General features: G+C 41.8%; 2 protein-coding genes across 2 annotated transcripts in view; both read right to left on the minus strand.

Moving 5' to 3' along the window:
* Positions 1-15,493, minus strand: part of ssh1b (slingshot protein phosphatase 1b) — a 17,575-nt gene extending 2,082 nt beyond the window's left edge. Inside the window, exons 1-15 of the mRNA XM_069713756.1 lie at positions 15,090-15,493; positions 13,844-13,881; positions 10,157-10,257; positions 9,342-9,406; positions 8,448-8,569; positions 8,289-8,357; positions 7,811-7,876; positions 5,946-6,140; positions 5,471-5,564; positions 5,070-5,198; positions 4,824-4,870; positions 4,166-4,312; positions 3,448-3,648; positions 2,651-3,278; positions 1-2,489 (exon numbers count right to left, since the gene is read on the minus strand). The exon at positions 1-2,489 is cut by the window's left edge and continues 2,082 nt beyond it. Of these exons, the coding sequence (XP_069569857.1) occupies positions 1,869-2,489; positions 2,651-3,278; positions 3,448-3,648; positions 4,166-4,312; positions 4,824-4,870; positions 5,070-5,198; positions 5,471-5,564; positions 5,946-6,140; positions 7,811-7,876; positions 8,289-8,357; positions 8,448-8,569; positions 9,342-9,406; positions 10,157-10,257; positions 13,844-13,881; positions 15,090-15,170 (2,604 nt within the window). The 5' untranslated portion in view covers positions 15,171-15,493 and the 3' untranslated portion in view covers positions 1-1,868. The remainder of the gene's footprint in view (positions 2,490-2,650; positions 3,279-3,447; positions 3,649-4,165; positions 4,313-4,823; positions 4,871-5,069; positions 5,199-5,470; positions 5,565-5,945; positions 6,141-7,810; positions 7,877-8,288; positions 8,358-8,447; positions 8,570-9,341; positions 9,407-10,156; positions 10,258-13,843; positions 13,882-15,089) is intronic.
* Positions 15,494-16,067: 574 nt separating this feature from the next.
* Positions 16,068-22,500, minus strand: part of LOC138629857 (synaptic vesicle 2-related protein-like) — a 6,575-nt gene continuing 142 nt past the window's right edge. Inside the window, exons 2-16 of the mRNA XM_069713825.1 lie at positions 22,256-22,360; positions 21,480-21,588; positions 21,300-21,398; positions 21,134-21,205; positions 20,918-21,042; positions 20,762-20,825; positions 20,528-20,653; positions 20,324-20,452; positions 20,143-20,216; positions 19,635-19,711; positions 19,428-19,532; positions 18,373-18,484; positions 18,193-18,274; positions 17,998-18,087; positions 16,068-16,781 (exon numbers count right to left, since the gene is read on the minus strand). Coding sequence (XP_069569926.1) covers positions 16,578-16,781; positions 17,998-18,087; positions 18,193-18,274; positions 18,373-18,484; positions 19,428-19,532; positions 19,635-19,711; positions 20,143-20,216; positions 20,324-20,452; positions 20,528-20,653; positions 20,762-20,825; positions 20,918-21,042; positions 21,134-21,205; positions 21,300-21,398; positions 21,480-21,588; positions 22,256-22,360 — 1,573 coding nt within the window. The 3' untranslated portion in view covers positions 16,068-16,577. The remainder of the gene's footprint in view (positions 16,782-17,997; positions 18,088-18,192; positions 18,275-18,372; positions 18,485-19,427; positions 19,533-19,634; positions 19,712-20,142; positions 20,217-20,323; positions 20,453-20,527; positions 20,654-20,761; positions 20,826-20,917; positions 21,043-21,133; positions 21,206-21,299; positions 21,399-21,479; positions 21,589-22,255; positions 22,361-22,500) is intronic.

Consider the following 22,500-nt stretch of genomic DNA (forward strand, 5'->3'; position numbering starts at 1 on the left):
TGGCACAATTTGTATGAAACTGAAATATATGCCTCAGTCTGTGTGAACATGTAAAAAAAATGAAAAGTCAAACATTTGAGCCTGTGTGATCCAGGCGTCGCAGAAGTCTTGATATTGTTGGTCACTTTTTCGAGTTGAGTATTGTAAATTAATTTGTATATAATAGTAACAGTGTACTGTTTACGACAGAGTAGTTCATGATCCAGAGTTATAGCATCACCTGGTGTTGACTCTAAACTGTCTGAGGATTATTAGATCAAATAAACAACATCGTACAGAGATGGACTCCTCTGATCTACTTCTTTGAAGCATATGGTCGATTTCTCTTATTTTAGACATCTCTATTTCTGCTTTATTGTGCTCAAATGAATTTGGATTAAATGTACTGCAGCTATAGATCTGAAATATGTCTGTGTGCTGTGTGAATGGATGCTAGAGTTGTGCTCAAGCACTAAATCTACATATGATTAGTGCGCATTTGCAAATATTTGTAGGTTTAGGCGAAAGGTAGCTGAAGGTTTTTTAATAAGTGACCAAGAAGGTGAGCCATGTTCATGACGGGAGCCTCCGAGATGCGTACAGTAACTACCCAGATACAGACTGGGTATGATTATATGGCAACATGATATGGCTTTGGGTCACATCCGTTCAATTTAAGGTCACGTTTCTTAACATCTAAATGTTGTCATGTCTTTTCTTGTCATTTTTTCAGGCATAAAAAGAGGGGTTAGATTCAGTTGAATCAGTTTATCATCCATCTGATGAATGATTGCACCTTTTGTTGTTATTTACAGTGTCATCAATAATGACAAATTTAAATGCCAAACGTAGTTTTTTTTTAGTGGTTTTTTTTAGGTATTTCCAAAAATCTGTGAAAATTAAAGACAACTAGAACTTTTTTTTTCCATCCAAACATGAAGATTGTTTCGTAAAGTCATGCGTGGGCTAAACGGAGCGCTTTAAGTACATGATTACATTAAGTTTATTGGAGGAGGTTGGATGAACCAGCCACTGTGCAGAGAGAACAAAACAGTCTTTGACCAAAACAGTCTGAGATGCTTGTGGTCCGAGGTACGACGCTTCACAAAGAGGCATAAAAAGGCTCGCGAATGGTCACATCCTTTTTAAAAATTATTATGCTTTCACATGAAATGCCCTCTCATGATGCAAAAGCAGCTGCAGCAGGGAAAAACCTAAGTGACGTTAAGTGAGGATTCAGTTTTCAGTGGTAACAGAAGGAGACGGGAAGTTGTCAAACAGGCTCCGTATTTATAGAGCGCCCTCATAAATGCTGTTGATGAGTTGGATTTAAAACACACGCTACACCGACAGAAGCATGTTACTTCAGGGATTTTTCTTTTCATCACCATCAATGTGCTAAATATAGCACCCTCTGAAAATCAGAGCGGAGCAACAACTGGATCTCCCAAACCACCACCGTCTAACCAAACCTGTCTGTCAAAGGTAAAATGGCAGCATAGTGCTCATCTCCACGGGGATGTGGGGAGGCGTGATGATCCTGCATGTGTGATGGAGCAGGCCGTTTCAAATCTGAGGAACAGATGAAGGACAAAGTTTTCCATCCCCACTTGGCCAGAAGCATCCGGGCTTTTAGCACATGGTGAAAACAACCAGCATCGTCTGGATCTTTTCCAGACGTCTATGACTGCGTTCTCCGGAGAGGCACACAGGGCTGCTGCAGCTGGTTAAAATGGAGCTATGAGGCCAAGACAGTAGAGGTCAGCGCAGAGCTTCGTTTCTCGTACGGCACCACGGCAGCGGTCATCTCATATCTCACAGCCATCATAGTGGTGGATGCAGCGGTGAGCTGCCGTCTCCTCTGTTCCGTCTGTGCTCGAGCCTCTTTATTAAGGCTCCACTGGTAGCTGGCCCTCCATGGCCATGTTGGGCTGCTTCTCCAGCTGCTCCGCTCTCTGTCGCATCAGTTCCAGACCAAATTCTATCCCCAGTCCTGGCATCTGCAGCTGGGCCAGAGGCTGCTGCGGGAGCTCCACGGCGCCACCAGGTTGTAACTTTAAACCGTCAGCCTCAGTACTGTCCCTCAATACTTGTTCTCCCACGTCGCCCCCCTGCGGTTCGTCCATGTCTTCCGTCTCCACCGAGCTGCGATCAGGAGGCATCTCCTCACAGTTCATGGGTGACACCGGTTTCCGGCGGTTGTCTAGAGGAAGAGATACGACACCGGGGGTGCAGGTGGCACAGCGGTAGAGGTGAGCGCAGGGCTGGACCAGGTTAGGGGGGACAGCTGCAGGGGTTGGCAGGGACTGCACAATTGTGGTGGAACCAAAATTGGTCCCTGGCGGATCTATGCATATGGTGGGGACAGTGCAGTGGCGGGATGGGTTAAGGCGGTGGGAGCGGCCTCCGGCTGGACGGTCACAGCGCCGCCCTTGTGGTAGACGCATGCAGTCTTTACAGGACTGGTAGGAAGGCTTCACTTTTAAAGGGTTTCCTGTGCTAGCACTGTCCTAAATGGATTCAAAGGAAAAACAGAACATGGTTTAATGTCAGTGGCAGTAACAGACACAATATTTAAAATGTTCAGCTCATCATTTTGCTTCTGACATGAAAATCGTTAATTACAAAACATAACTTTACCACTTTGGAAAAATATATTTTCTGAACTCACATCAAAAGCTGCAGGACAGCTGCGCTTGGCAGCCAGCCGGTTGCTGTTGTTGGTGTTCAGGTTGGCTAAACCTAACCGGCTCTCCTCACTCCTCTCAGCCTCCTCCCCTGCCTTCTTCCCCTCTGAATTTCCAGGTGTTTGAGCCAAGGCCGCCATCTCGGCTTCCTCTTTCTTGGCTTCTTCTTCATCCTCTTCCTCCAGAGTGCTGAACTCCAGCCTCAGTCTCATGTCCTCCAGGGGATCAAGGCGCCCACAGGTCTGAGCTGCTGTGCCCTCACCAGGCAGGGCTAAATGGGCCATGGGGAAACCCTCGTCCTCCAGTAGAGCATCTCTCTCAACATCTTCAATCTCAATGAAAACTCTCTCCATGCCGAGCAGAGGGGGACCACGCACTGGGGTGGAGGGCTCACTGTCCAGTGCAGAGTCTGACAAACGTCTGAAGTAATAATTATAGTTCAGAGAGTCGAGGGGCTCCATCTCCAGACCCATACCCTTGCAGGGAGACGCCCCACAGCCTCCCCATGCTTCTGGTGTCTCCTCTCCACCAGTACAGTGGCCAGAGGCTTGCAAATCACCTGATCCCTCCTCATCTGCTTCAGGCCTCCACAGCTTGTTGTGACGCTGTTTACTGTGAAGACAAAGCAGACTTTGGGTTGCATGTGAAGAAAACATACAGAAAGTGTCACAAGGCACCATAACAATCCTTCACATCAGCAGCATGTGTGTTATCACTCCCAGCTTTTAAAAAAAGCACCCAGATGACCTCAGGCAACTGAGCAAACGGTGAAGCTGCTCACCTGGCGTCCAGGATGCCCTCGTATTCGGCCAGCTGTCTCATGAAACCAGCGTTCGGCTGAGCTATACTCCGTTTCTGCTTGACAAAGTTGTAGGCTTTCTCCAGAGACCAGCCAAACTCCTTCATTGCATAGGCAATAACTGTAGAGGCAGACCGGCTCACCCCCATCTTACAGTGCACCAGGCACTTGGAGTTATTCTTCCTGTTGGACAGAAAAAAAAAAATCCCGTTCATCCCATTGGATGAATGTAGTTGATGATACGGTGCAAATGAAATATTTTGCTCAATCCAATAAATTAGCAGAAAAATCTGTTTATGGACATGATTTTCATAATTCTGCTACGAGGACTCCACTGGCTCTTTCCCATTTTAGTTTTGCAAACATCTTTTATTTACCGGAGGTTAATATGGTTAGATTGTTGCATAGCAACCAGACAGATAGCACCATTTCACATCTCTGTTACTGGCACAACTCGCAACCACATCTTGTATTTGGGTGGAAGAGAAATATGTTGTGTGATCGTAATCCCAGTACAGAATGTCTGATGTGAGCCAGTCAAACTGGGATGACTTCAAAGTTATGACTATTAATACCAAAGCTGTTGAAGCCCAGTTCTCCTGTACAACCTCTGATCCAACACTGATTGAATAACAGCCTGGTGTTACAGTTTCTAATCTGCATACAGATCACGGGTTTGTTTTTGTGTGTCGGGTCTCACTTGGCTTTGACGATAAAGTTGTAGGTGTCGTTCCAGTGGGCCAGCAGGTCGGTGGCGTCCTCGTCGTACACACGGACGTTGTGATAAGAGAACATCCCGGGGAAGAAGTTGTCGATCTCTCTGGTCACATTCAGAATGTAACCAACTCTGCAGGCAAAACGAGAACACGTTCATCTCACTGCTGCTCTATTTTATTCTTTCTCTGCCAAAGTCTAAACTGTATGATTGAGATATTAATTTATAAAATCTACTTGATCAATACACTGTGCAGTTCTATTTCTGTTTCTAACAGGAAGTTACAGCTCCAGCACGTTGACACTTCAGCACCTGTATGTGAAAATGTACTTTCTTTTTGTCAAGACTTTGTCTTGGATACATTTTTCATTCATTTAGCATTTGAAAATCAACACATGGTTTTACTAGTCTTGAAAATGGTTTAATGCGTAGCTTTGTATCAAGCACAACAGATTTAAGTTGTGTTAAATTGAAACAGACAAGTGCATCGAACCAGTTAATTAATCTACCAGTTAGTCCAAGACAAGAAATAAATATAGTTTATTTGCACATAACAACACATTTCATGCAGTGTTTTATTTGATACTGTACAGCAATAAAATATTTAGGGTCAAAACATGAAAACATGTTTGTATCAGCTCACCCGCAGTCACGCAGTTCTTCCAGGTTGGACGCGTTCCACTCGGATCCCTGCAGAGAAATGGAGGCAAAACTAATTCAGAATAATTGCTGAGAATTATTGTTAACTGTATTTGAGGCAAAAATAAACTACACAGAGAAAGTGTTTGGGTATCAGTGAGGAGGAAAAGTGAAGACAACAGTGCAATATAAAAACATGTAAAGGCAGCAAAAAATAAAAAAGAGTAAAAAAAACAAAAAACAAACTCACCAAATAAACATGGTCAAAAATGAGCGTGGGCTTGTCCATCTGACCCAGAATCAGAAGCATCTCGTTGTCGATGAACTCCTTGTATTCTTTGAGGTTGCAGCTCATATGCTGCTCCAGCTCGGTACGGATCTGAGGACGAGTTATTAACGTGAAAACATTGACTTTTTCCTGAAAAAGGTTCCGTTTTGCATTTCCCACAAGCAGTCTGATGGTAATACTTTAGTTAAAATGCCTGTGAGAGCAAGTCAAATCCCTTTTACATATACTGTTTAGAAGACTTTAAATGTTTTTAGCGGTATGGAAAAAAACAACCAAAACAGTCTTAATTTTTAATGAAATATCTTATCCTTAGAAAGATCTGGACCACTGACACACTGTTGAGGTGCTGATTTGGCACTAACCTCCTTGGAGGTGATGTTCTCCAGGTCTTGAAACGTCATGATGTTGCGTAGTTTGGCTTTAATGAGACACTCTGTTCGCTCTCGTTCAGTTGGCCTGCACGTAATGAGTCAACACATCAGTGCTGCTGTCTGAATGAACATTAGCATGACAATGAAACATGTTTCCACCGATGAAGACAAAGAGCAGAATCAAAGGAACAGCTGGTGTCCAAAGATTTGAAGTCTACTAGACTGACTAAAGACACACAGACCGCTCGTGTCTGAACTCAGCTGATCTGATCAGTGAGGTTTGAAATCAGACATGAAGTCTGTTTTAAAGTCTTTAAAATCTTCTTCTGTCGCCTTTTCTTGTACATGATAACCAGGTGTGAGTGTTGTGAATGCCTAAAAAAATGGCCACCTGGCTATCTTTCATGTCATTTCTCTTTGAGCTAAAACTGCTGCTGTTGTTTCTCTGTGGTCTGTGTCGTCTCACCGGTCCACGAACATGGTGGGAGAATCCGACCGGGTCGTTTCCAGGTCGGTCATAGTATTCCACTCATTGATGCAGCTTTGCTCCGAGGTGATGCAGCTCTCATAGAAGGCCATCCATGTGAGGGCAATGCCCCCTGGGAAGTAGTTGAACCGGCGTGAAACCTCGCATGCCTTGTGGAGGACCTGCAGGGCAGACCTGCAGGAATACACACAGCAAAAACTGTCAACCACCAAAAATCCCCACCAGCATGATGGATGTAATGTGATGACGAGAGAAGGGAAAATAAAAAAGGCATACTTGTTTTAGAGGTAATTCTAACAGATGACCAGCAGGTGGCATGTGAATGGTCAAATTTGGACCAGTGTCATCACAGTGATGAACATAGTGGAAATTTGTAATCATGCACCGATCAGCCACAACATTAAAACCTCTGACAGGCGAAGCATTAAGTATAAAACAGCCCAGCAATAAATCCTACTTTCAGAGAGATTATAATGGTTTGGTGTTATTTAATGTGACAGAGATATGCATTTATTTAAATGGTCATTTTGGAGACTGTAATTTTTGGTGTCTTTTGATCTGTATTGAGATATTCCCAGTTCAACACAATTAATTTAACTGGGAGGGATAATTTAATATTTATGTGTTTGTTGTTCTATGAAACCAACAAAAATATGACTTTTTGTATTTAATTAAGCATAATTCCTCCAGCTCTGCTGTCACAAGGACAGATACAGGAGATCATTCCTGCCCACTGCCATAAGACTTTACAATAACTCACCTCTGGCAAAATCCATCACAGTACAATAACACTGTTGACTGTGTTTCTTGGTTGCTTGTATATTATATGTATATTATATATATAGATATATACTGTACTGTATGTATATATATATATATATATATATATATATATATGTTGACTGTGTTTATTGGTTTGTTGTATATAATATATATAGATATTTAATGTACTGTATATATACTGTATGTACTGTGCATTTTATATTTTTTATTTTATTGCTTTTCTATTATATTATTCTATTCTATTATTATTTTATTCTATTGTTTCTATTATTGCTCCTGTATGTGTGCTGCTGTGGCGAAAAAAATTTCCCCTTGGGGATTAATAAAGTATATACCTACCTACCTACCATAATTTGATAGTGCAGTTTTAGGGTGACAACACTTCACCTCTAGCTGTCAGGGCCAAGTTGATAGATGTCTTTATGTCTGTGTGCTATGAAAATACCCTGGTTCATTTAAATCTATAGCACAAAAAGGAGAATATTTTGTAATTGCTGTGATTTACATGTACCTGAACATCCACAATGCCACAAATATTAGCAACAAAGAAATGTGATTAAATTCCAGTCCTCTTATTCACACGCAGGCATAACAGAAACAGTAAAGCAGTAACATGAATCACAACTTCTCATAGTACTGAATACATATTTGGTATATGGATGTGGTGGGAATGACAAATAACTGTTGGCATTTTGTATTTGTTTGTTAAGAAAATAGTCAAAGTTGGACAAGTTTCTACCTTTTCGTGGAGCTTCTACTTGAGACATTGAGGTAACTCGGCTCATCTCACCATTCAGCAAAGAGTTCCTTCACATCGAACAGTCATAAAATGTCTCTCTGTTTACTGAACTAAAGAAATGTACCGTCCATCTGTATTCCCACCGACTGTTATAAACCTCAACATATGAGCATAGACGATCTGAAAACATGTCTTGAAGGTGGTTCGGATGCTCCAGAAAGTGTTCTGACTGCGTGAAAGCCGAGCCAACATTCATCCTGTGTGGACGCTCTGCTGTTCTTATGAAGCAGCACAAACAGGTGAACACGAAGAAGTCACTCACCACATGGCCTGCACAGACACAGGCTTGAAGACATGTGAGCGCCCCGCTGTGTTCACACTGAAGCCTCTGGTGAGGAAGAAGAGGAGGAAGAACAGTTTGAGTCTGGATGGAGATGAGGAGGTGAGGAGGGGATGTAAACACAGACTGGACGGGGCTCACGGGACTATTCAGGACTCTGAACAGTCGAACATTCCTCCAGCGACAATGTTAACAGGTCAGCAAGAACTGTGCTCACACACACACACACACACACACTGACAAATGCTTGTAATTCACTCCTCTGCCACTGGTGGGCAGTAAATCCAACAATGCAGAGAACAACCAAAACATGACTGTGACTGTGAACATGAGCAGCATTAGAGACTCCTGCCTCACAATGACAAGTGTGCCTTTACAATTTAGTCATAGTTCTGTGCTCTTTATATTGATTTAAGTTTGAACTATTGCATCTGACATGAAAGAAGACACTGAAACTTACCCATCTCCATCTAGATGTATGTTGGTATCACTCCATAGTGGCAGCACCATCCCAATAGAGCAATTTTTACTGTAGATTGTAAAGAAATTATTTTAAGAAATCTAATGATCTGCCTTAAATGTACACAAAGTACGGCTGCACTGCTGAGAGATTAGTTACCCGTCCTTGTCTGTGAAGTCCATTCCCAGGACAATATTTTCCTCTGTGTCTTGATGGCCGTTGGTGTAGATGACGACCATGTAACGCACTCGATCCGACCATCCGCTCTCTAACCGCACGGCCTGCGCAACAAATACAGACTTTACTAAAACTACATTTGGTGTATTTAGTGGTACTGTTGGATCACAGTTATTCGATATGTCACTACACAACATTCTGGTCTTCCTCAAACAATTGACCAATTTATTTATAGGGCAGAATCACCAAGCAACACACTCCTAATACACTTTATCATTACAAAGAATACGAGTATAATTGACTTTATTTTCATACTCCTGCTTTAAGAGAGGAAGTAGACACAGTAAATAAAATAGCTTGAAACTAAAGATCTCCTCCAGACACGCTTCCAGATATAAAAATCTCTGCTATGCATCGTAAATCTTCTCCCTTACTGAAAATGGTTTTGTTCATTTCAAATGTTGAACATTCAAACACAAGCTGTGTCTTACTTCCCTGAAAATACTGTTTTCAATGCAGAAGACTTCAAGTTTCCACATCACACGTGTGACCTGCTTATTGACTTCCTAATGAGATGTGATGTCACAAACCTCTGCTTGTGCAAACTCACACTTAAGGTGAGCGCAGAGAAATTGTTCCCCTTCAGCAGATAAAAGTGAGATGAGCCCTGACATACATCAGTCTGAGGAGTGAAGGTCAAACGTCCACGTGAACAAACAAAACACACATCTGTGTGGAGGAGGTCTTCGTGATAATCACAAATTTACTCTCACATCTCTCATTTCTTCTGTATTGAATGAAAAAAAAAGAAAGAACATGCATAGCAACACAGACTGTAGACCAAAGCACCTTTCTACTTTAAGAAGGTAAACTGACCAGCTTGATGCGATCTTCAGACCGGAGGATCTTAAACATGACCTGCAGATGTTGAGGTAAATCACCTGGATGTGAAACATTGAGACGGATGAGAGTGAGTCCACAGGAATTCAAAATAAAGCATAGTCTGATGTAGTTCAGCCGTTTCCTGACGTGTAGAAGGATTCAGCCCAAAAAAGCTTTTTTATCAGCCAAACTGCTTCGAGGCCAACGAGAAGTTTCGATCTGGACATTTGAACGAGACATCTGACATTTTGGTCAAGTAACAAATATTCCAGCAGAAGAGAGGATTTCTTACTACCATGACCATGAAAAAAATTTCCCCTCGGGGATAAATAAAGTAAATACCTACCTACCTACCTACCTACCTACCTTTGCTGTAATGAGCATTGCATAATTTATGTTACCAAGCAATAATAAGCTGAATAGTATTACTAAAATCAGAGTAGCAATATAGACAAAATGCTGCTCAATCTAATCGCTCACAAGCTTCAGTGGAGACAAAAGAAACCATTTCTGAACTTCCTAACAAATTAAAACAAAAACAAAGGTCATCTACAAACTGAACATTCAGCTTCTTCTATTGTTCATTCATCGTTGGCTTTCTTTCCCAGTGGGAAGAAATTTGTTGAGGATTTGTCTCAATGAAGTCCAATCTAAACCCTGCAATCTGCATTCCTGGTGTTTAACTCCAGATCACTTCATGTCAGACCAAACTAAGTAATGCTTCCTAACACAGTTTTTCTTCTGTCTCGTTTGTGCAGAGTTTCTGGGTAAAAGAACAAGAGACACAACTTCTTGTGTTTTGTTCCTACCTGCATGTTTGTGGTGGGTCGGGGTCTTTGGTCCTTGGGCACTGCCGCCCTGCTGGAGGAAGAGGGCGGCTCCTTTGACCATGAAGAAGCTCTCACTGAGGCTGGAAGAAGCAGAAGTGTAGAAGAAACTCAGTGCCACTGAGGTTGTGACAAACTTCAGCCATGTTTAAACAGTTGAGCTATTCTTCCTGATGCCCCAATCTTACCCTCAAATCCAACAACAGGGGAGGCGAGTTAAAAAAGCATTTCACAAGGCCAGTGGTTATTCCAGGGTTTCTCCTCGTTCTGTTCAAAGGCAAATGAGGATGTTCCCTTCAGTTTCATTCCAAGATGGATGGAAGTGATGCGACTGGTACAGCTGGCTCTCGTTTTCAGTCACTATTCATTAACCAGCTCAAACATGTCAAGCTTAAAGTCACAAATATCAAACTGACCGGTGTGAAATTAGTTCAATCCAACCACCTGCTCGTGGAAACCGCACCCTAACACTCACACATGCTGTAGTTTGACTCCATACTTTCCCACAAACCATCTTATTTCTGCTTTAGATTGAAATGGGAAGAAGAAATTGTCGTCAGTACAGCATTCCTCATGAAGGATTTTCAACACAGCACAAACAATTCTGGTGAAGTGGATTTGAACTACACAATCACTCTCGAGGTGTTTCTTCCACGTGACAGATATTCTTCAGGAACACTTGATTTTTTTCTATGAAATCTTTCCTACTCCCTCATTAAGTGAATAAATAACAATCAGAAAATGGAAGAAAAGTGCTGTCGACTTTGGCCATACTTGATCAAAACCCTCTTTTTTTTTTTTTTTTTTTTTAGAGGAGATTCAATATAATAAAAAAAGAAATTGAAAAAAAAAAAAAGCAAAATTACCAAAATTATCCACTTCATATTAAATATCTTGTTATTATGACGCGACCCAAATCCAAAGTTCTGAATGTCCACAGAGTGTAAAATTTAGGGCTGTAAGTAATTCATATTCTTTAGCAGTTCATCTGAAAATGACTTTCTTGATTAGGTGATTGTTATTATTTCAATAAAACTACAGAAATAGTAATTTTCTCAAGTGACATTTTCACAGTGCTTGTTTTGTTGGAACAGTCTGAAGCCCGAAGTTATTCAATATATTCAAAAGGAGCCTCAAAAAACAAGAAGCTGAACCAATAAATACTTGACATTTTTGTTAAAACTGCCGTGTTTTTATTTTTATTTGAGGCAGATGAGTCTCCTTGATGTTACGAACCATTTTAGTCAAATCTGAGTTCACACTTGCCTTGAATTGCAATGAGCAAAGTTTTATGATCACAGGACATCAATATGCTGCAGTCAGGATACCGTGTGCAGGTGTGCACTTATTCCGTCCTCACGGGTTCACCGAGCAGGACAGGAGGCTCAACGGACTGAAAGTCAGCAGAGTCCTGATCCAGCACCTTTTCCAGCCACAGTTTTTACAGCATGATGAACAGACTCCACCTGATCGGGTCTGTTCTCTACAACTTCCTCTCCAATCCAACCTGTGCTGAATGACGCCGTCCTCAGTCGTGACTTTGTGATGAACACCGCAGCATGCAGGAGGACACGGGACAGACCGCAGCTTTGTTTAACCGTCGTCTCATTCCTCTCTGTACGACTGCGTGGGACCATCACAAGGCCTTTTGTTTCAGCTCCTCTGCTATGTGCTAGCGTTGCTTCTTTTCAAGTTTATGTAGAAGACAGATGAGTTGGAGATATCAGAGGAAACTAACTACAAGGCTTGATGTGCTGAAGTAACAAGAAAAACGTTCCTTGAACAAATTTACACTGCAACGGCTTGAAAGCTTTACCAGAGAAAATCCTCACTCATTTAGTTAGAAGCATTCAAGCTGTATGCATATCTATAAAACCACGTCTTGTCCTACAAATGTTGGGTTTCATGCTGTTGAATTGAATTAATCACAGATTTCAGACATCCCATACTGTTACGATACGTGCTGAGTGTCTCCAATAAGTTTCCATGACAGAGTCTTCATGTTCGGGCTGGTGTGAGAACTTACATGCGACAGATCTCCGTCCGAGTCAGAGCAGCTTTTTCCACAAAGTGAGGCAGCACGGTGAACACGGCTTTATGTGGAGATTTCACGACGAGATGCATCCTGCTGGGTTTATTATTTACCGTCTCTTTGGAAAAAGTCCAACAGCCCTCTTCACTGAATTAGCATCCTTCTGTCTGTCTGCTACACCTGCTTTTTGACTGCAGCCCTGTTTCGGTTTAACGTGTCTGTGTCGGTCTGGCATGTCCTCCTTCTCCTCCTTCTCCTCCTCCTTCTCCTCCTTCTCCTCCTCCTTCTCCTTCTTCTCCTTCTTCTCCTTCTTCTCCTATTCCTTCTCCTCCTTCTCCTACTTCTTCTCCTCCTCCTCCTCCTTCTTCTCCTCCTCCTTCTTCTCCCACAAGCTTTCTTTCCACCTGAAGCCCTGAAGCTTCCACCCCAGGTCTGCTCAGATTGGGCTCCTATCTCCTCTTCACAGCATGTGATTCAGCAATCAGCTGGCGATGCAACACTCCACTACAAGACCATCATTCAGCGCGGTGGTGGGCAGCGCTGGAAACGCTGCTTGGCATCAGTCTCAAGTTTGACATGTAGAATTCTAAATTAAGACTCTGTACTGATGAATATCTGAGAATATCCACAGAAAAAACACAAAGCAGGACATAACCGCTTGAGCTGTGACACACACACACACACACACACACACACACACACACACACACACACACACACACACACACACACACACACACACACACACACACACACACACACACACACACGTTGTGATTTTGTGACGTCGGGTTGATTGAAGAGAATTCTTGTGATTGAGCGCGACAACAGTTTGTTACGTAACTGAGTACAAAAACATGTTTTTTAAACTTGTCAGGTTCAATCGGCTGTTTTTTTTCAAGGCGCTTTTTAGACAATATGAGCCATTAGAGAAAATATACTGTTCTTAATAAGCCCAACAGGACTGAGGACAAGACACCTGCCAAAATAATTTTAAATCATCAAAAGAAAGTGGTTCTTTGATCATTTAATTCTCTGCATGCAAATCATTCAAGACTATGAATTCACCAAAGAAGTGGACGCAGTGGTAGAGTTGAATTTATCCTCTTCGTGTTTTTACCAAGTAAGACAACTGTCTTTGCTACTTTTGCGTAAATCCTTGCTCCAATTATATAACTATTATGGTATATTATCAATTGTGCATGAGGAATTTCATAGAAACACAACCAATTAGAATATTCAAGGAGCCACCTGCTAAAACACCAACCTAGAAATAAACGTACTATTCTTCATGATGACATCCTTTCATTAACTAAACAATCATGTCGTTTTGACCGGTTTTTACTTCCTGTCTCACCATCCAGTCAAATCTTATTTTGTATAACATTTTCAAAAAGGTCACACAAAGTGTTTTACAAATAATTTAAGTCAGTTAAATATCCACAAAACACTAAAAACAGATAAGGACAGTGTTGTGTGTTTCTTCCTCGTGGAAAGGGTTTCCCGTCCTGTTGCCCTCCACACAGCCGCTTCCTGTCGGGTCAGACGGCAACCAAGAAACCTTCCACAGCAGAAACTCTAACCTTTTGGGTTTCTTATATCAAGTATATGACTTTTTAAACCTAAAGCAGTCTCACCTCTGATTGTTTTTCCTGTCATCGTCACTTCCAAAATCCTGAAAGACAAAAACAAAACACAGAATATAAAGATTGCAAAAGTAAATGTGTAAAAATTTTAGTTGTAAAAACTGAGCCATAATATTCTTCAAGAGTCAAAGAGGATTTCACAATTTCCTATTCTTCTTCTATTCTCATAGATGTTCGATTTTCTGCTGCAGTCCAGCAGAACCACAGCTGTTCTTGTGGACATTGCAGTGGGACTAAAGCATGCCAGCGCCACCTGCTGGTCCTCTGAGCTCAGTGTTGTGATCTCATCTGCTATGAATGTCCCATAGAGCCGACAGCTAAATCTTTAGGACACCTTCAAACAGCACGAATTCAGCAAAAAACACATCCAAACATCACACACACCTTTTCTTCCTGCTGACTTGCAGAAGTGTGTAAATACTGAAAGTGATATGAAGAACACACTTATCTTCAAAGGGCAAATGTTGCTGCTTATTTTTGCGCCTCAGCCTACTTCAGAGTACATAATCCACTTTCCTAAAACTAGAAACAGGAGATTTAACACTGATGTCATGATTTCACTGGGCTGTAAAACTTAGATTTGGTTCCAAACATCAAACTCCACAACGTCAGTGTTACTTCTACCTGGCTGGAGCTGAACCTCAGAAAAGTGGATGTTTTCAATGGGATGTAAATATCGGACTAGTCTATAGGCAATGGATAACTGACTGTTTATTGCAGCTGGCAAAGACCCACGTGGTATTTCAGAAAACATGTGACACCTTATGATGTAATTGTGTTTCTCATTTTTTCTGCGAAATCTTAAAGTTCATTGAGTGAATGGTGGGACATAAATCTAAAGAAATAGCTGACATAGCCCTTTAAATTCCCCCCAACACTGTTGACTGCATTACTGCAAATAAAATCCCCCAAACAAGGAGGGAGAGCAACCTGAGTGCAACGCAGCAAATTGTTTGTGCAGCAGCAAAATGAGCACTTTGTCTTGACAGCTAAACCCAGCAGCCCCCCCACCCCACCCCACCCCGCCCCACCCCCTCCCCCCTCTGCAGGATTTTGTTTACAAATCCGCTGCCACAAACAATGCAACACGATATCAAGTTCATAACGCGCAGTGCTGTGACGGAAGTCAGGTTAAGCCTTCCTGCAGGATGTTCACCACCGAGCCGCTGAGAGAAGCTCCTGCAGGCGTTTCCTCATACCGCGTACACAAAGACCCAGCCCCGGCTTTTCCACTCACCTCCCCCGCACTGCTGTTGGTCGTGCTGGCCGAGGATGCTGCACTGGGGGTGGGGGAGCGCTGCAGAGTCACCAGGGCCATGGTCGGTGGGCTGCAGGAGCGGAGAAGGGAGGGGAAGAGGAGCGCCTATCCGGGAAGATGCGCCGCTGAGATTGTCTCTGTCACCGGGGAGAAAATGCCCAGTCAGACTCTCATCCAGCGGCACCTGACTCCACAGCCCCGCCGGTGCTCCCGTTCGGTCCTGCTCCGTGCGTCCTCTGCGGTTACCGGAGTCCTCATGAGCGGAAAGTGATGAGAGAGTTCCTCCGTTTGTAGCGAGCCAGCAGACCCCGCGGTTTCATCGCTGGTGCGCAGACAAACAAAACACGGTGCAGGTTGCAAGGGGGGCAGAAATGACATGCAGCTTTGGCGGAGGCCTGTGATTGGCTGGCCTAGTTCGCGTGTGCGCTGTCATTGGGCCAATGTTGTCAAGGTGACAGGCCAGACTAGGAACTCCCAAATACAAATATTGCTCATATTATATTCCGCTCTTGTTATGAGCGATGACGACACATCGTTCATCAAGACCGAATTATTTTTAATCAACTACTCCGCAGTAGTTAACTCAAGTTAATATTATCGTGTATATATATACATTTTATATAAATAAAATGGACGTTACAATTTCTTTGGCTACAAGGTGATGTCATCAGCTGTCCTCTTTTGTCCAAACAAAAGTCCAAAACCCCAAAATATAAAACTTACTATGATGTTAAAGAAGTAAAAAGCACCAAATGTTTTCACATTTTTGGAAGCTTAAAGGAATATTTAGATTTCATGAGTAGTATTTGTTTAGCTGTCATAGGGCTGTACCTATGATTATTTGAATCACTGCTTTATCTACAAGTTATTTGCTTAATGAATAGAAACTATTTTATAAAAAAAATAAAATAAATGGCAGACAATAGTGAAAAATGTCTGTTGAAAATTGTCCATGTTTTAATAAACCAACAGAACAAACTCCAAAGATATTCATTCAAATTTAAGAAGCTGCAACAAGGGTTAGTAAAGCCATGATAATAGGAACAATAAATTACAAAATTGAGATTTACTTACAAAATAAATTTTCAATAGCAAAAAGATTTATATAAAAATATATACAAGACACAATTTTATCCAACATTTAATCTAATTCTCAGTCTCTGGAGGGCGAGGTTTAAAACGTGTCAAGCAGAGTCTGCTCAGTACATCATTGCTTCCCAAAATGTCCCTGTGCTGCTTCTCATGGCCTGAATGGAAGAGTAAACAAACCAGTCCAAGAACAAGAGTGCTTCCGCTCTCATTAGGCCTACCCTCAATTATCCTGGAATGAGATTGTCCCCTGCTGTTCTTCACCCATCAGCGCTCACATGATTCACTTCATCGTTAAACAGACAAATGTGGCGTCCGCAGGAATCCGGGCGGCGACATTCTGTCCTTTATTTTACGTTTGAACTTTTCCCGGTTGAACTATCGCTGGTCTGTGGAGCGTGTTGTACCATTTGATTGGCTGCTTGCGGTGGTCGTCTGCCCTCCAGCCTGCCGGTCAGGACTGGACTCCTGCAGACCCTTTCCCAACGTCTCAATGGGCAGAATCAAGGAAGCAACGCCAGCCAGCAGAGCGCAGCCACAGTACACCGACAGGGTCAAATACACGGACGTCCTGAGCATCACCTGGAAGACACAGAAACGGAGGAGGTGCGCAGAGAAAGCTGTAAATATGTTCTACTTTAAATCTGCAAAAACAGCATCACGAGGAGTCACAATGTTGTTGTGCAAACGTACATACACAAGTACCACAAGGAGTTTTGACCTCTAGGAACGCAAAGGTCCAGTTATTTTATGAATAGGTCACCGTCATGGCGTGCATGAGGACGCACATGCTGGTGCACAAACATGTAAGTGATAGGCTACAATGCAAAATCCTTCCAATGGTTTGACACTATTTCACAGAACGTATTTGGAAGTATATCATTGCCAGAAATGCAGCAATTGCAGTGAAGAAGAAGTTGCAAGCTAACAGATGCTAGTCGGACTCTCTGGGTGTAGAACAACGGTGCCGTATAAACCTGCTACAACTCCTTCAGTCCACTTCCTCCTCCTCTTAGGCTATTTGTGTGTTACGGTTTTCAAAATCCCAGTTGCAATGGGAAACAAAAACAACCTACACGTTCAAAATGGCAAGTTTTATAAAGATTTGCAGCCACACCGTTCTCCAGTTCTGCACAATGCCACAACAGGCCTAAAAGAATTGAAGTAAAGTCAGCTCTGCAAATTGTTTATGAAGAAGGAAATACATGTGATGTGTTTAATAAGTGGAAGACATTCAGAAAGTGAAAGTTGTTGCAGCGAGACTGGACATCACATTGCAATACTCTACAGGGCCAGACATTTCTACACTCAATGAAACTTAATTCATCTCTCTGTTGCTGCTGCAGATGGAAAACCTCATATCTCCAACTTTCAAAGTCTCGTTTCAATCCCGATGACCTCCAACAGGGTCAGAACAATCTGTCCAACACTCAGAGCACCATATCCTGACTGTCCCATTAAAAACTGAACTACAGATACACGTGGTCTTCTGACTTCATAATTATCATTATGACGATCTTGTGTTTCATTAAACATCTCTGTCACCGTCTCAAATGTCCCTCACGACACTTCGGTTAGTGAAGCGGTGCCCTCAAACTCATAGTTGATTTACAAAAACCTTTCTATTCACCAAAGCCTAAATCCTCTGGATTTTTTCAATCCTCTAACTCTAATCTGGTGTTGTGTTATCAACACTGCAGCTTGTTGTAGGTTTAGAAAGAACTTGAAGAATTTGATCAACATGTGATGAAAAAAAAAAAAAAAGAAAAGAAAACGAAAATCTGAGACTTCTGCATACCTGTGCCACGAAGGGTGTAATCAGGGCACCCACTCTGGCCATCGCATTGGAAATCCCCATTGCCAACGCTCTGTTTTCTGTAGGGAACACCTACAATTTAAAAAAAAAAAAAAAAAAAAAAAGGAGAGTACATTTTGTCCAAGTCAGCTTCCTGAAGAAATGGTGTGTTAAAAAAGATGTTAAAGTGATACATACTTCTGGTGTGTAAACAAAAACCACTTGGTATCCTCCAGAGATGAAGGCTCTGGCAATGAAGATAACGACTGTAAGAGCTACTCTACATGAGCAAAAGAGAAACGCAGGGTGAGAGATCAACCTCATTGTTTTAATGTATTACTTTGTTTCAATATGACAAATTAGAAGCAGCAAACTTACCTCCCAATACAAGCATATAATGGTAGGATGAACAAGGAAAACATGAAGAAGCACAGTGCCATGCTTTTCTTCCTGCCGATATAATCAACTGCAAAAAGGATGACTAAAAGACCTGAAACAAACATGGAAAACAAACAATAAATGGCTGCAGTCAACAGCTGGAAAGGTACAGTGAGAATAGATTTTAATCCAACAGACTTTGTCTTAATATGCACTTTTCTGGATCTTTGTTGGGTCAAGACATTCGTGAGATTATATCAACAAGATAACTCCATTTAAAAAGGATACAATTACTATCATGTAGATTTAAATGTAATACTTGTGCTATGTACAGTATGTGACACGAGTTAAACATCATTTCAGATATGCTTTTTAAACTTTTAAAGTTTGACCTGCACTTATGGATCCTCAATGGGAAAAATAAAACTACATCTATAAATACAGAAATGTTACAGTTACAAGATTCATCTGGTTTTGAACTTCAGCAGAAACTGGTTCTCTGTTGCCTTAGATTTTGGTGACCATTCATTTTATTTGATCTTAAATTCTAAATAATTTTCCAATAACGTCTTAGAAAGCTTTTTTCATTCATTTTAAGTCTGAGTTTAACGAGTACACTTCCAGCTGATTAATTACTAAACTATTGTAATCTCTAAATCAAAACACTGCACGTTCATTTGAACATGGGAAAATATGAGAGCATAAATTTGTCTGAAGGAATTCATACAATCCAACATATTTGTAAAATGCAGTTTTCAATGATAAATAAGGGACGAATAAATATTTATCTAGGAAACAATACTTTCAAGGAAATTCTTCTGCAAATCTAAAGATGCTTTTAACGTCACTATTGTGTTGTTACTTTCTCTATAATTAGTATCAAATTATTAAACACTTTCGAGGAAACTTTCAATATATTAATGGTTAAATTACTAGAGAATAAAGTACACCTTCTGTGTGTGAGCTCGCGCTGTTATTGGCAACGGCCTCATGAAACCTTACAGTTTAAATCGGACACCACACTTCTGAGAAAATGCAAATAAGGAGCATTTCACCTGGGAATTCAGCCAAGGTCGTCCATAAAAGGTCTTTGTAGTCAGCTGATGTTAGATATTTACATTCAAGACTGCAGCTCGGCTCAATCTTGGCCCCTTGTGTCACTATAACAAGGGAGAAGAGTTTTGTTGGGGTATCTGCTCCGGTTCGAGACAAATTATGACAAATGTTGAAAGCTGATCCTTGAAAAAGAAGTTGTTCCGTACCCTCGCATGCGTCTCCAGATTGGAACAGCTCAGTTGTCAACAGCACAATACCGTAATAGGAGAAGGCATTCGCAAACCTTTTGACACAATAACAAGACAGTCTTCAAGAAACCAAGTTGTGCAAGTTGAAAATAAAGCGTGGAATACGTGTCAGCTGTTGCTCCAAATGCCTACAGCTGCCCGTCATGCACAGGAGACAAGACAAAACCATCTCTGCAATATATTGCCTGCTGGATACAAGTCACTACTTCTGTAACACTAACTGGCTCAACATTAACAAAATGTCTCAGCACTCATCGAGATAAGGGAAAGATAAAAAGGCCCTTAGCTTTAGGTGAACCGGGGCGCACTCCCAAACAAATCTGAACTTAGTCAAATGATCACAAACCAACTGACACAGTGAACCCAGATCATTTCCCAGTTGGTTATCTTCGATGCAATAACCACCGTTCATGAAAATAGCTGTTGATAGAAAGGATAAAGCAGAAAATCTATCACTCAAGCTGACCATATGAACCACAGAAGAAGAGACGTCCTCCAGTACTGATGAGAAAAGAGCTCTTTAATCCGTCCGCGTTCATTCTGTGAAATTAAAATGACAAAAATAGATGGTGTATGTGTTAATATAAACATTTCATCATTACCTTGGATGAAAACATTTAGAACACAACATGCATCTTTAAGCTCACCTGTTTATAAGCGACCATCTTCCCTCGAGGCATGTCCTTCCCGTTCTCTTTAGCCATGCGTCTTAACGTTGCCGTGGCCTTTTCTATTCTTCCTGTCAGAACATCAAAACGGGGACTTTCAGGCAGCCACTGTGGAACACAGAGAAGTGAGCTGAGTGTTTGACTTCAGCTGGGTTTATTTCAAAGACTTTCAAATACACTCACAAAGCTGAAGCAAACAAATATTGCCACTGGTATGGTGGACAGGCCGAGCAGCCACCTCCAGCCCAGAGTGGGCATAATCCACAAGGCCAGGAGGACCTCGAACACAGCACCGATTGCCCAGAAAGCCTGAAGCACACAAACACATCGGTCAGGACCAGTTCACTCAGTCACATCGCAGATTCAACTCTGGTATAAAGTAAAAGTCCCTCATTAAAAACAAAATCCTGACAGTACCGCAATCAGCATGATGGAGATGCCTCTCGCCTTCACTGGAAGGAATTCTGAGTACAGTGTCACCCTAAAGAGAGACTCAAAGTTTGTTGCAGTATTTTCTTAGATATTAGGAATCTTAAGGCATCTCGTCACGTATGGAGGAAGACGGGAACTTACGACTGAGGGGCTCCTCCGATACCAAAACCTACGAGGCCCCGCAGGACCAGGAGCCAGCCGTACACTGGAGTGAAGGCACTCAGCAGGCCGTAGTACAGAGTCCAGCACATACAAATCATCAGACCCTGTTTAGCATAGAAACACGAACAGGAAATACATGAAATACTGTACAAAAATCATTAAATCATGCTTGAAAAACCCAGATATGACACTCACTACTCTTCTGCCGTACTTGTCGGAAATATTCCCCCATAACGGTGAACTGATCCCCATCCCGACAAAGACTATCTGATGCAAAAACAAGAGAAAAGTTACTTAGTGCAGACATTAAGACACATTACAAAATCAACCGGCTGTCGAAAGGCACCAAAAGGGACCTTACCGATGTTATGAGCGCCACCTTATAGCTGGGGAGGCTCCACTCACAGTGCAGCTGGGGGCCCAAGATGCTGAGGATCATCATCTCCATGGCGTCTCCTATCTGAGGCACAGCGATGCTCAAGAGATGTGCAGCATGTGGATATCAGAGAGAAGGTGTTTCTGCAAGTTTTAGGATTCTTACCCATGACAGTCCAGTGAGGAGAGAGATTTTCCACTGAAACCTCCCAAAGCCGATGGCCTCCAGAGCATCGTCTACTGTGAAGGTTTCTGTAAAGGAGGCAAGTGAGTCACTGCAGGTTTAGTGTCACCTGCAGACACGGGTTTGAAGAATCAAAATGTGCACGGATCAGTGCTGTTAAATAAAATATGGGGTATTATACAATCAAAAAGATCTCATCTCAACAGGCCTCAGATCAGCACAGAAAAGTAATTCACTGAAGTTTATTCTTATTAATGGAAGGCAAAGACACAAAGTCACTTTTTGAACTTTATTTAAACATTTCCATTTTTATGCTACTTTATACTTCTATCACACAAAATTTCAGAGAAAAATATTGAACTTCTTTACAGATATATGTTCCACTTAGTTTTAAAATTAAAATTTTACCTACAAAACATTCCATCAGTTTATCAGATATGATGCATCATAGATTAAACGATCAACACATATATTAATAAGACACTAATAAGTACTATTACTAAAATAATAATGAGTCAACAACAATTGTGCAATGACATAATAACAAAACACTGATGGGGGCCACATGACAAATGAGCAGGCTACTTTTACTTTTGCTGTCAACAGTTTTAATTAAGAAAAATATGAAAGCAGTACTTTAACCTGAAATTGAGAAATTGTACATTGTGATATTTTCACTTTTACTTCCATAAATGAACGAAATACTTCCAGATCAGCTGATGCCGACACAGTCAACAGATTATATCAATAATATGTACAAACCTTCCGTTGGAAGGTCGGATTCAGCTGTTGATGAAGCGACTGTGCAGATCTCATTGTCGGTGCCCTGGTCCTCAGTGTGACCCATCAAATCTGCCTCTCCCCTAAATGTCAGCGCACAGAAGAGACATTCAGACATTATTGGGCACAAAAGCTTGATCGTAACATAAACGTGTCTGCACGAGGAAATACGCAGCCTTCAGGCAACACTCCGGTTTGTCAACGCAGCCGCACAGATTGGCTT

This window comes from Brachyistius frenatus, unplaced genomic scaffold (assembly GCF_029030835.1).
Source record: "Brachyistius frenatus isolate BFR_SWC_R1_liver_20210118 unplaced genomic scaffold, ASM2903083v1 Contig_122, whole genome shotgun sequence".
In the NCBI taxonomy this organism is placed as follows: domain Eukaryota; kingdom Metazoa; phylum Chordata; class Actinopteri; family Embiotocidae; genus Brachyistius; species Brachyistius frenatus.